This window comes from Oryzias melastigma, linkage group LG6 (genome assembly GCF_002922805.2).
Source record: "Oryzias melastigma strain HK-1 linkage group LG6, ASM292280v2, whole genome shotgun sequence".
NCBI lineage: Eukaryota > Metazoa > Chordata > Actinopteri > Beloniformes > Adrianichthyidae > Oryzias > Oryzias melastigma.
In genome coordinates, this window is record NC_050517.1 from 30,277,947 (window position 1) to 30,291,714 (window position 13,768).

At 41.5% G+C, this 13,768-nt stretch overlaps 2 protein-coding genes across 6 annotated transcripts in view; both read left to right on the forward strand.

Moving 5' to 3' along the window:
* Positions 1-9,569, forward strand: part of rspry1 (ring finger and SPRY domain containing 1) — a 16,481-nt gene extending 6,912 nt beyond the window's left edge. For all 5 annotated transcript variants that reach the window (XM_024280759.2, XM_036212537.1, XM_036212536.1 and 2 more), the window contains 11 exons: positions 460-586; positions 826-884; positions 2,296-2,362; positions 3,141-3,272; positions 3,907-4,022; positions 4,096-4,239; positions 4,321-4,432; positions 4,548-4,650; positions 4,725-4,877; positions 7,782-7,886; positions 7,956-9,569. In XM_024280759.2, coding sequence (XP_024136527.1) covers positions 460-586; positions 826-884; positions 2,296-2,362; positions 3,141-3,272; positions 3,907-4,022; positions 4,096-4,239; positions 4,321-4,432; positions 4,548-4,650; positions 4,725-4,877; positions 7,782-7,886; positions 7,956-8,052 — 1,215 coding nt within the window. In that variant the 3' untranslated portion in view covers positions 8,053-9,569. The remainder of the gene's footprint in view (positions 1-459; positions 587-825; positions 885-2,295; positions 2,363-3,140; positions 3,273-3,906; positions 4,023-4,095; positions 4,240-4,320; positions 4,433-4,547; positions 4,651-4,724; positions 4,878-7,781; positions 7,887-7,955) is intronic.
* Positions 9,570-10,272: 703 nt separating this feature from the next.
* LOC112151717 (ADP-ribosylation factor-like 2 binding protein) overlaps positions 10,273-13,768 on the forward strand; it is a 4,669-nt gene continuing 1,173 nt past the window's right edge. The window contains exons 1-6 of the mRNA XM_024280758.2: positions 10,273-10,432; positions 10,695-10,755; positions 12,884-12,945; positions 13,082-13,188; positions 13,261-13,346; positions 13,579-13,675. Coding sequence (XP_024136526.1) covers positions 10,414-10,432; positions 10,695-10,755; positions 12,884-12,945; positions 13,082-13,188; positions 13,261-13,346; positions 13,579-13,675 — 432 coding nt within the window. The 5' untranslated portion in view covers positions 10,273-10,413. The remainder of the gene's footprint in view (positions 10,433-10,694; positions 10,756-12,883; positions 12,946-13,081; positions 13,189-13,260; positions 13,347-13,578; positions 13,676-13,768) is intronic.

Here is a 13,768-nt window from a genome sequence, read left to right on the forward strand (position 1 = left end):
ACCCGTCTGTCTGCTGACCCGTCTGTCTCTCTGTCTGCTGACCCGTCTGTCTGCTGACCCGTCTGTCTCTGTGCTGATCCATCTCTCTCTCTCCTGACCCATCCGTCTCTCTGCTGACCAGTCTCCCTGCTGACCGGTCTCTCTCTCTGCTGACCAGTCTCCCTGCTGACCCGTCTCTCTCTCTGCTGACCGGTCTGTCTGCGTACCCGTCTGTCTGCGTACCCGTCTGTCTGCGTACCCGTCTGTCTCTGTGCTGACCCGTCTGTCTCTGTGCTGACCCCTCTGTCTCTGTGCTGACCCGTCTGTCTGCGTACCCGTCTGTCTCTCTGCCGACCCGTCTCTCTGTCTGCTGACCCGTCTCTCTGCTGACCCGTCTCTCTCTCTGCTGACCCGTCTCTCTCTCTCCTGACCCGTCTGTCTCTCTGCTGACCCGTCTGTCTCCCTCCCGTCTCCCTGCAGGACGCTCTCCAGAAGCTCTCTGACATGCTGAGCCTGAGCTCGGCGGTGGCGAAGCAGCACGCTCTCAGCCCTGCTAAACACAGGAACACCACGGCGGTTCTGGGATGTCTGGCAGAAAAGCTCGCTGGTGCGTTCTCCTTCATTCATCCGAGGATGGAGGATTATTGATTATTGTTGATCAGATCCTCTGTAGATCTGTGATCCAGTCTGAAGACACTGCTTGTAAACTAAGATGGTTTTAGTTTTCTTCCTGGACTTGGATTCATGTTTCTATCAGACATAAACCTCATTTACAGTTCAAATGAATCTCTTATTTTCCTGTTTTGTCTTTTGATATTTATTATGGACTCTTCTATTGATCTCTAGGACCAGCCAGCATCGGACTGCTGAGTCCTGGAACTCTGGAGTATCTTCTGGAGAGTCTGGTGAGGAAACATCATGAAGCCTCTTTGTAGATGTGTTTGATTTTGAAACTTGAGACCAGTAAAGGTGTTTGGTTTCACCTTTGATCACATGACCGCCGTAGTTCTCCTGCAGTGGATGATGGGTAATATCGCTGAGTAATAAAGCATTTGGTCATCAGTGAATGTCGTTTTAAAACTGTAGGTGGAGATAATTAGGTTGATAATCTTAATTCCTTTATTGTATAATTGCAGACAGATATAAACACCTGCTTTAGATTTGATAAATAAATGTGAGTTTTTGCTTTTGCTTTTGGTTTTGAACCCTTTGGAACGTTGGGCCTAAACCTGTATTTGCTTCCTTATCTGTTATCATTTTACTCAGCACCACCTCTCCTATGTGGCACTAATTTAGTTTATCTTTTTTCCGTGTTGTTTTCACACATTAGACATAAAATCAAACAAAACCAGAAACTTCCTGTTGGAAAAAAGTTCTTAAGTTTGCTTTGGAAACCCAAAGATGTTAAACCGTTTTTACATCTTAGAATGGATATTTTTAGTGAAATTCCAAAAAAATAACAAGAACAGAATTTTTCAAATACTAATTTACATGTTTTTTTAAATAAAAATATCAGAAACAAACTCCAGGTGAGATTCCCAGATGGATTTGAACCCCAAATATGAGTTTCTGTTGAGTTGATCACAGACCTCACATCTGTTATGAGTCCTGACGTAATCACATAGACGGTCTGGACTTTACTCTACATGTGTGGCTTCAACCTCCAGACAGAACAAAACATTAGAATTCGTCTTCTGGATTCTCTGCAGTTAGCTAGACATTTGTCTCGGAATTCTGTTTATATTTGGTAGTTTTTTTTATTTGTTTCGATCACGTTTTCCGTATCGTGTCAGTGACAAAGACTTAAAGAAAAATGTTTTTTGGAGTAAAGTTTGATCCAGCAGGTTTTCAGGTGTTCTCCTCAGGTGTTCTCCTCAGGTGTTCTCCTCAGGTGTGTCTGACTCCAGCAGCAGAATTTCTGTCATTTTTAGACGGCGCTGGTGCTCGTTGTCCTAGAACAATCCTGTCTCATTCAAAATAAACGAGATGATCGACTTCCTCGTTATTAGATTTCTGATAGCTGAACGAAAACTCGTCACTCTGCAGCCGTCTGATCAACGTCCATCTTCCTTTATTAAAACAAAAGCTCACTTTTGTCCAGAAACTGTGAATAATTACCATATTCTCTCTTTTGTTCAGTAACATCTAATCCTAGAATATGAAAACACATTGAAGTTTATTTCAGACGTAGTTTCATCTCTCAGGAGTCCGTCGGTTCCGAAGGGTTTGTTGAAAAATGTTTTTTGTAAGACGTTTCTGTGTTTCATGTGGATTGAAATCCTTGTCTAAATAAAGTTCGATTTGATCTTCTGGCAGAGCTCTGAGGCTCATCCCACCGTCATGCTGTTTGCTCTCATCGCCCTGGAGAAGTTCTCCCAGACCAGTGAGTTCTCTCGTCCACGCTCACGCCTGAGAACCGGTGAAACTCCACGGAAAGTGTCCAGAGCTTCACTCTTTAACATTATTTTAATCCTCTTAACATCTGAATGTGTTCCCAGCTATGAAGAAAGATGTTCACTCGTGTTTTTGTTTTTAAGTGAATGTCACTTTTAGCTGATTTTATCCCTAATTTGGTTTGTCACTTATTTGAGACAACAGGCGTTAAGGGGTTAAAAAGGCTTTTTTAATCAATCAAAATTGTTTTATCATCATAATCTGATATATAATTATTCAAGTTTATTGTTGTTTCTCTTCAAGTACAAATTCAAATTATAATAGAAAAAAATAACAAAAAAACAAAACGTTTTTGTACACAAATCAAAATATATAATTAATGAAGTTAGAAGTTAAATTTTGATCTCCTTTGTAGTCGATCATTCTCTAAAGTGACTTAACTCCTTTTATTTTTTCACATTTATTTCCAGTATTGTCTTTGTGTACAAACATCTCTTTCAGTATCTGGAAGACTTTATATTTTCTATTGTTTACTTCATATTGGATGTGGTCACTGTATTAGAATATTAACCAGAGGAAAATTGTGCTTTGACTTTATTTAGGTTTCATGAAAGTTGATGTAAAATTCATTTTTTAAATACATTTATCTCCACTTGAGCTAAAACAAGTGCAGCTCTGAATCTCCTCCAGTCTTCAGCTAATCCTCCAGTATAGACATTTTTATTTATCGTTGAATCTCTCCCGCTCTCTCGACTCTTTGACCTCAGGTGAGAACAAACTGACGGTGTCGGAGTCTTCCATCAGTGATCGGCTCGCCGTCCTGGAGTCGTGGGCCGATCACTCCGATTACCTGAGGAGACAGGTCGGCTTTTGTTCCCAGTGGAGTCTGGACAATCTGTGTGAGTTGGTTTGAATCTGAGCGTTCCTGAGTCTGTCGCTGCGTTCTCACTGTCAGAATATGGAAGTTGGATTTGGGATCATAAATTGGTCTAATGGAAACGTGCAGAAAAAAGTTTTAGCGCTTGGAGGAGGGGTTTTTGAGGCGTATCAAATGCAGCAAAACTGGAATAGAAACTTTTATTGAATGAAATGAGTCACGTGACCAACAGTGACGCCGACGTCTCCTTTGATGGATGATGAGCGCTAGAGACGTGATAGAAATATCTGCTGGAAATCAAAGGATTGTTCACATCCTGGAGTGACCTTCTGTGTTTATTTGCATAAATATGCTTAGAGTTATTTCTGAGTCTGTAGACTCTTTTCTTTTAGAGAGCAGCTGAAACATCTGTTTAAAACAGATTCTATGTTTTATTCTGTGTTTTACTGTGAAGCACTTTGTGGTTTTTATCTTTAGAGCTGCTATATAAATACAGATTATTACTATTATTATGGACACAAGTGTTTTTTTGTTTGTTTTTGTTTGTTTTTTTACCTTTCTGGATTTTCAATCTCGTTTTGCACACACGTGTGATGGAGACGCAGCTGCTGAAGATTTTCTAGCTCTGCAGTTTTCAGTGGTTTTCTTCTTTCCAGTCCTGAAAGATGGTCGCCGTTTCACGTATGAAAAGGTCAACCTGACCAATATCAACGCCATGCTCAACAGCAACGACGTCAGCGAGTACCTGAAGATCTCCCCGACCGGGCTGGAGGTCAGTCCGACTGGCCGCCGTCTCTCCGGTTTGTGTGGTGAGGTTTTCATGTGTCGTTGCGTCTGGGTTTCAGGCGCGGTGCGACGCCTCCTCCTTCGAGAGCGTGCGCTGCACGTTCTGCGTGGATTCGGGTGTTTGGTACTACGAGGTGACGGTCATCACGTCAGGAGTCATGCAGATCGGATGGGCCACCAAGGACAGCAAGTTCCTGAACCATGTACTGATCCGTGCTCGCCGACCTCCTCGCCGTCTGCTGACGGTTCTGCCGTCACGCTCTAACGTGCGTTTGCCTTCTCAGGAGGGCTACGGGATCGGCGACGATGAATACTCGTGTGCCTACGATGGCTGCAGGCAGCTCATCTGGTACAACGCTCGCAGTAAACCTCACGCCCACCCCTGCTGGAAGGAGGGTGAGGAAGCTGCAGCTCTTCGTGGTCCAGCCTCCGTCCTGCTGCTGCTGCTGCTGCTGCTGCTGCTGCTGCTGCTGCTGCTGCTGCTGACACAGCTGCTCGTTTGTGTTTGCAGGAGACGCCATCGGCTTCCTGTTGGACCTCAGTAAAAAGCAGATGATCTTTTATCTGAACGGGAATCCGCTGCCGCCAGAAAAGCAAGTCTTCTCATCAGCCACGTGAGTTCATCCTGAAGCGTTTGAAACCTTCTCATGTCCAAGTTTGGATTGAGCCTCCTCGGTTCCGTTTCCAGGTCCGGTTTCTTCGCGGCGGCCAGCTTCATGTCTTACCAGCAGTGTGAGTTTAACTTTGGATCCAAACCGTTCCGTCACCCGCCCGCCGTAAAGTTCAGCACCTTCAACGACTTTGCCTCCTTACTGGCCAGTGAGAAGATCATCTTACCGAGGTACTGAAGGTTCAGGAGACGCGTTGGTCTGATCACACGGGGAAATCAGAAATTCATGTGAGGGTCAGAGTTTTATTCTGTTCAGAGATCAGGAACGACAGAACTCCGTGACAGAACTCTGTGACAGAACTTTGACAGAACTCTGTGACAGAACTCTGTGACAGAACTCTCTCGTTCTTTATTTGTGTTAAAGAATTAAATAAAAATGTAATTTATTGTCATCTGGTTAAATTCTCTCTCTGATCATCTTTTGATTTATTGTTAAAGTGTTCCCAGCGGTTTTTAATTATGATTGACGTTTTTAGGCAAAAGAATTGTTCATAAACTTGCTGCGTGTGGGCGGAGCTACTGCCAAGTGTTTTCAGCCTGATCGCTACATCTCATTACAACACTTTGAAGACAGAGGATGTTTAGAGATCAGGTTTATTCATTTTCCAAAGCTCCGTGGAAGCATCAGTAATCCCGTCTCCATGTCTGGGTTCATGGGATCATTCAGACTCTAACGGTTCGGAGAGCTTCACTCCTGCTGCAGGAACGGCGTCTGAATGACGGACGCTTTCCGTGTCTCTGAACTGCAGTTCCTGAGAGGGAAACGTCAGAATCAAACTAGGCTCAGATTGTCATACCGTTAGTATTCCTCCTCATTTTACTGCAGTATGCAGGATTATTACTGGGACTACTTCAGAACGGTGTTAGCATCACTTCAGCGGCTTCAAATACAGATATAAATAAAGCAACAAATATATTGGAAAAGTAAATTTCACCAAAGTAACCAAGTATTCACAGCAGTTTTCTGACTGTCTGAGACAGTTTAACAACTATATGGATTACTGTATTTACTGTATTTTCCAGAGGATAAGTCGCTGTTTTGTTCATAGTTTAGCCAGAGTGCGGCTTATACTCAGGAGTGACTTATTATGATGTTTTTTAAACATAAATAAACTCATATATTTGTTATTTTTCCACGAGCTCCCGGTTTCTCTCTAGCGGTTGTTTCTGATAAAAACCACTAGAGGGCGCTGTAGTTTCTTCTGACAGTGGCAGAAGAAGAAATGTCGTCCAAAACCAACATGGAGGAGAATCTGATAGTGTTCCTCTTAGATTTAGGTATTTTTATATTACTGTTTTTATTTTTTGCCATGGTCAATATAAAAGTGACTTATAATCTAGAATATACGGTAATTAAATGAACCATAGACCTAATTATTCAAATCTCCACACAGAAATGAGTCATCCACACGAGATCACACATTCCTCCTGGATCATTCCGGCCCGCGAGTGTTTCATCCTCCCAGCAGCACACGGACTCTGCGTCCACGTGCGTGAGCTGGTTCCTCATGCAGGTGATGCGTGCACGCTCGCAGGATATCAGTGAGCGTGCACGTGCAACATTTTTATCATGTGCGCTCGCGGGGGCCATATGGTGGCGCTCTGGCTCTGCTCACCGAGAAACTTTCTGTGCACAAGTGGAAAATGACCTGAGATCTTTGTGGGCGGAGTCAGAGGGCTGTCTCCTGATTGGATGGCGTTATTCATTAGTCAAGAATAAGTTGGAGGCGTTTCCATTTGTCACGGTCTCCTTTTCATGCATAATTTAGAGGGTTCATCAGGATGAAGAGACTCCTCCTCCTTTTACGTGGAGCCCAGAGTTCACTCACACAGTCACCTGCTGGACAACTCGCCATCCGTCATCCCGTCACTCGCTCGTGCGCCCGCCGGTCTCTTCTGATGTCACATGTTGAGGACGCTCCTCTGTTGATCATTTCTTATTAAAATAGTGAACATTTAAACCTCCATAAGTGCCACTGAACGTACAATCAGCTTTAGGTTTTAAATTCATTTTATTTAATGTATTTCTTATAAAAAATGTCTTTAATACATCGGTTATGAGGGTAGTGAAGATGTCTGTTGTAGACGCAGACGGGGTACGCTGTCGCCTCAGACCACACAAGCCTGAATCAAACTAGAGCATCTTTTTACTCTTGTCTCCATGAAAATAAGAAAAATACCAAGTTCAGGAGGCTGGAGTCGGCTGCCTCTCTGTCTGCCGGCCGGCGTGGCGTGATCGCTCCAGGAGGACAGGCTCCAGCAACCCCACGCTTTAGAAGGATGGAAGTTCAGGACGAGAGCGCTCGCATCTATCTGCCAGATTGGATTTGTATTCTACCGGCTGATTCAGTCTCTGAAAGTCCCTGATTGGTGACGGATCAACCTCGCCAAAATATCTGAACTCTGGATGCGGCAAATCGCATCTGACGCTGGAATCACGCCTGACGCTCGAATCGAGCTCACTTCACTTCTGTATGTTGACATTGAAACTCGGCTAAGATGTTCACGGATCTATTCGTCTACAAGTGAATAAATCAGAGCAGGGAGGTCGTGACCCCCAGAATATGTTTTATGTGACAGAAGTTTTCTTTGAAACAGAAATTTATCATCTGCTCCCAATTCACAACAATGTGAATAAAAAAATATTCACAAATGCAATTTTGAGCTGAATTTCCTTAACGTGTTACTCACATTCTCAGGTTAAAACAGCAGCTGCAGATTTTCATCAGTGTGGCTCTAAAATAAGATTCAGTTCTGGATTAATTTAATCAGCCAAAACTGGACCCTCCTAATGAAGTACCAAACATGGTTTCACTGGTACAAAGGCGTTTTGTGGTAAATCTGACTGGAAAAGCCATTTAAAGCATTTGTATCTGATCCCAGTTTTGTCATTTGACTTTCGATGTTTGTGTAACTTGATAAATAATTTCTCAGTCTGAAGCCGTCGGCAGAGCGGACAGATCAGCTGATCTTCAGCAGACATGTGAACAAAGACAACATTCAGCCGTTTTCTGATGAGAAGTTCTTTCAGGAGGCGTTGGAAACATGAAGTCATCAGTGCTGTTTGTGTTTCAGACACCGCCGTCTGGCCTTACTGAAGCAAGTTAGCATCCGGGATAACTGCTGCACGCTGTGCTGCGACGTCATGGCCGACACGGAGCTGCGGCCTTGTGGACACGGGTACGACAGAACCAAAACCACTCCTAAACGTCCCCGTTTGTCCCCTCACACGCTGGTCTGTCCTTTCAGAGGGATGTGTATGGAGTGTGCCTTACAGTTAGAGACGTGCCCGCTGTGCCGCCAGGACATCCAGACGCGCGTCCGACTCATCGCCCACGTCTCCTGACACACCCCACGGCCGCCGTCTAACACGGAAACACACACCAAGTGCATCACTTCCTGAGTCTCCTCTGAGTGTGCCAGAGCCGAACGTTCTGAGACCAGGATGAGGAGGAGGCGGGGCTTAAGGAGGCAGCGGTGGCGCGATGGAGAAATGGAACTGCGATCCCAAAAGGCTGCTCCTCTTTGCTTCAGTCTCCTCTTTTGTATCCTGACGACTCGCAGACGCCAAGAATCAACGACTTTTTACTAACCGATTGTTTTCCAGCCGCCTGGAGAAAGACTTCTGAACCGCTGAGGCTCCGTCTATTTAACCCCATCGCCATCCTGCATGAGTCAGATCTGCAGAGAGCCTGTCGTTCACATACAAGGTACACTGCAGCGTCATGTTCCGTCTCCGTCATGGCAGCATCTTCACTCTGTCTCCTGCATCTTCTCAGCTGAACTGTCTGCTGGACGGCTGCTGCTCGAGTGTGTTAAAGGAAGACTCAATCATACGATTTTGGCTGTTTAGAAATGTAAATTCTCTGATTCATTTGACTAAATCCTCAATCTTTAATCATCATTTTACACAGTAGGAATCCAGTGACATAAACCGTCTAAAAACCCATTTAATCTTTTCCATGTCTGTTAGAACTAAAAGATCTTTTATGCTTTCTGCTCAGATGTTCTTTACATAAACATTATCCATTATAAACAAAGTTTTAATGAATAATATGTATGAATATCATTTAATGACCCACAAAAAATGCAAATTAACTTTCAAATATTGCATTTTTGTGCTAAATTTAGCCTCAATGTGAGCAAACCTCCAAAAAGACGAAAAATGTTTTGACTTTAATTTGAGATCAAACCGTGTGGAACACAGTTCTAGTCTCGTTATTCTCCCATCCCTTTACTTTATAAATGTCTGATTTAGCGTTAATCCATCAGACAATAACTCTTCAGCACATATAAAAGTTACATTTTTCAGGGTTTATGGGATTGGCAGAGACTTCATTAAAATAGGATTTCTGGTCTTTTTCCCGCCTTCTGTTTTGGTTCGTCTCTCTGTAACTCTGTTTACTTGAAGCATCTGTAGGTTTACTGAACTCGGAAACGGGGGACAAAACAAACGTACGAATGATTGTTCTTCAGGAAAACTTCATTATGTTTCAGATTTCTCAGTCCAAATGATTTTAAAAAGCATCGATGTTTATGGAAGAGCCAAATCGCATGAAGATAATTTATCAAATCGCTCCCGTTTTAATCCAATGGTCTCTAAAGATAATAATAATATGCATCTGTTAGTACAACAAACACTGCTCGTCTTTGTTACTGTGTCTTCAAGCACCTTGCACATGGAGGTATGAGCTTAGTTGTCTTTGTGGTTCAAGATGAAGTTCAGGATTTCTTTATAAGTTGTGAACTGTATTTAAAAACTTCTATGAGAAAAAATGTGCCCCATACCTCCCAAAGATGTGATTTATCAAAGATTGTTGTTTCCTGGTTTGTGATATTTGTAATAAATGTATGTTAATGTGATTTTGTCTTCTATTGTCATGTGATCCATTGGATTGATGATCCTGTTTGATTGCTGCAAAATAGTTAAAATTACTTAGAAAGTTCAAAGAAATCTCTTTAATGAGATGGAGTTTTTTAACTGTAAAACTATAAAAAAAAAAAGGTTTTTAAAAACAAACTGCATGTCAGGTATCTTAAACTCTCATTTGGCCTTTGGGCTGAGATTTTAACATTTTGGCCCAAAAGTCCTTTTTAAAAAAAATTTTTTTTTTTTACCATTTTTATGATTAACTATATTTCAAAACAATTGCAAAACATATTTTTTTTGTTGAAAATTATTAGAAAGGCCTCAAAGATTAGCATGAAGAAAAGCTGCACAGTAGAGAAGAATTAACACAATAAGTCAGAACGAAAAGAAAGATGGATGAAGGGAATTATGCCGTCATAAAAGAAATGTTGATGATTTTTAAAAAACATTAATTGTAAGACTAGTAATACATGTTGAGGAATTGTTTGCATCTTGATGTAAATTCATTTGAATTCCAATTTGAAGATCACAACTGGTGTTTTCATATTTTAATTGAAGTTTTGTTAATTTAAGAACATTTTTTAGTTCAGTCAAGACTTACATTTTTAGAGAGGGTTTGCACTTTGAAGTATAAAATGTTATTATAAATATAAACTTTTTTTAAACCCCCGTTGTGGTTCTGATCACGCGCCGCCGTTCATCCACGTAGGAACCAAAGTGCGCAGCCTTTGTTCCCCCGGACGAGTTTGGAAGTCGGACACTCGCGGTTTCCTTGGAAACTGTCAAGTTTTTTTTTTTTTTGTCTTCACCATTTAACGACATCCCATTTTGTCAAACATGGCTCGTAAGGAACCGAGTAAGTGTAACTCAATTAAATATTCAAGCTAAATGTTAATTTAAACGTTTTTTAAATGAAAGATGTGAAGAAATTCTTAGGATTCGGTTCGTTATCTAGCAAATGTTTGCGAACCTCATATTAGCAGCACAAGAAGCGATCAGCTATCAGTAAATATCCGTCACACTTCATCATTTTCACTACTTATTAACAACTGTTGATATGAGGATTTGTGTGATTTCCCGCCTTCATAGAGACTGATTCGCTTTGTTTCATCCATCAGGTGATCGAGGAGACGCCGTGAAAATCAGGGATTTGGACGAAGAAATTATCGCTGTTTCCTAGTAAGTTTATGCGCTGGATTAATGCTCATTAAAAGTATATAAATGTATTTGTGAAGATTATTATGAGACCCAACACTGATCATAATTAATTCAGTTTAAACCTAAGGTTTGTTTTTATTTAGTTTTTTTCCTTCTTTATTATTTATTTCTTTATTTATTTTTACTTTTTATTTTTTAACTTGTCCTGTCCAACAGCTGAGAGCCTCTAGTACTGTCACAACAGGGATTTATCGAGTATAAACCCCTTTATTATTTATTTTTAATTATTCCGCTCAGCAGCAGTCACTGACGGCAAGGACCATATTATTTTTGCTTTGAGTGAAAAAACATAAAAAGCCCTAAAAAGGCCTCAAAGGAAGGCCCTAAGCCCAAATGGACCCGACCAGTGTATCGCAGAACACAGACTACACAAACCCACCCGGCCGAGTCAGACCACAGACTAAATATGGACCCAGCGCCTCCCTGCTGGACACTCAGCACTAAGGAGTTGGACTGGGGGGTTAAACAACCAAATGGGTCCCGAGCGCGGCTGTGTCTGCAGCTCACCACTCCCCCAGGGGAGGGGTCAAACAAATTTCACACATCGAGGTCCGTGACAGAGATTGGGACTTTAACTTTGACTTTAACCAACTCACCGCAAAAATTTCTAGATTGTTTCTGCTTTGTTTATTATTATTATTATTATTCTATCTTTCTGCGCCTTTGAGCCAAAATTTCACCCCCGCCACATGAACGAAAAGTACCTCAAAATTTTATCACACATAGGGAAAATTGAAAATGAATTTTTGGCATGTTGCGCGCGACCCCGCCCAAAACGATGACATCACAGCGAGCGTTTCCGTTTTTTCATTTTATAAGAAAACATTGTTGATGTTTTTTTTTCCACATTTAGTGTCAAATTGGTCTCATGCAGTCGATTTGGTCCACTGCCCCGATAATGTGTTCCTTTCTTCCTTTCCTGTAGATGACTGAGTCATCCGCGTACATCTAGATCAGGAGGGTCAAACTCAATCGGACAGGAGGCCAAAATCCTAAACACACCTCAGATCACGGGCCAAACAGGATAAACATTTACTGAACACTCTAAAACTACATTTTTAACACTTAAAACAGAACTTCTTTACATAGTTATGAACTAGATAAATAGCATTACCTGTGATAAATAGTGTGAATGCTGGAAGCTGAAATTGGCTGCTGAAGATGCTGAAACTGATAACCAGCTAAAATATTAGCAAAATGCCAAATTATCCTAAAAAAAAAACTAAATTAGCCAAAACAGCTAGCATGAAGCTGAAAATATTGGCTAAACTCCAAAATAGGCTAAAATAATCTTAGTAAATACCAAACTAGTCCAAACAGCTTCAGAATGACAATTTATAAAACTTTAAAACTGTAACTTTTTAACATAATTCTGAATAATAAAAGGGAGGAATATTATTCCAGAATAAATCAACTTAAACCTTAAATAACTTTCAATATTTTACTCTCCATAAAAATATATTTACTCAAAAGTTAGAAATGAGTCCAAGATAACATCGGGTCATTAATAACAATAAAATAAAATGATCTGGAGGGCCGGATAGAATCACCCGGAGGGCCGGGTTTGGATCCGGATCAGTTGTGACCGTTGACTAAAAATTCTTCATGTAATTCTTATATACAGTCTATGGTTGTGACACTCCTCACATGAAGCCTCTCTGAACCGTCTAAGGTGAGGTTTTGTTCAGCTACGGATATCCAAGGAGAGTTAATAAAGTCTCTCCTCTTTTTAAGTGGGAGAACTTACAGGATTAGTGACTGACTGAATACTTTTTCCCCTACTGTATTTTAAGAACAACATTCATCTCCGTAGATAGATAGATAGATAGATAGATAGATAGATAGACAACTTTATTAATCCATTTGGGACGTGCCCGCAGGGAAATTAAAGAACTCCACATCTCACACAGCACTGTTGCATCCATGTTAAATAAAGAAATGACACTTAAATAAAGATAAATAGGGAAATAAATAAATAAATATATATATAAATGTATAAGATACAGAATATAAAAGTAAACAGGTAAGTTAGTTCAACACATACAAGTAGCAGTAAAATAAGAATAAACATGATTGTTTTCCTCTGCAGCTCGTCGGATTCTGACCTGGCCTTCGACGGCGTCATTGGCTGCATAGAGAGGATCCTCGTGGGTACGCCTGACCAGCAAACTTTGTTTGGATTGAAGTGTTCAAGGAAATGATGTTTTCGAAAGTGAATCTGGGGTGGATCATCAGGTAAAAGAGTGGGAATATTTAGGTTTGTTTCTGTGGATTGTTTCTGTTTCAGGGAGTCAGTTCCAGCAGCTTCAGGGAGATTTCCTGGAGAAATACTACCTGGAGTTCGACGAGTCTGACGAGAACAAGCTCAGCTACACGGCCATGTTCAACGAATATGTCAGCGCCCGCAGCTTCTCTTAAACCTGCAGGGGTCGCAGCTTTGACTGAACTGTCTGAACTGATGTCCAGGTAGACCTGCTGGAGAAACACCTGGAGCAGCAGCTGATGGAGAGAATCCCCGACTTCAACATGAAGACCTTCACCGAGCTGCTCATGTGAGGGTGGAGCCAACAGCCGAGAAACACCTTCATGTTCACGTGGTCACAACACACGGACACGTCGTTTGAGTTCATTTAAACACTTTAAAGAAGAGAATCTGAGTCGTTCCACCGAGTTAAAACACAAACTGAGATACACCTATTTATTAATCTGGTCGACAGAAGAAAAGAAAAACGTTCTTTTACTCTCAGCTCCATCGTGAAACTAAATCTGCTTCTTTTTCCCCAGGCAGCGTAAAGACGAAGTTCAAGACGACGTTTTCGAGACGTTGATGACGTTCACAGACTTCCTGACGTTTAAAGAAATGTTTCTGGATTACAAAGCTGTGAGTTTTCTGTCGTTTCCTTCTGTACTCGTTCATGGAGCTGTTTTCCTCCAGAATCTCGTTCATTCATTCATCCGTTCGTTCGTTCATTCA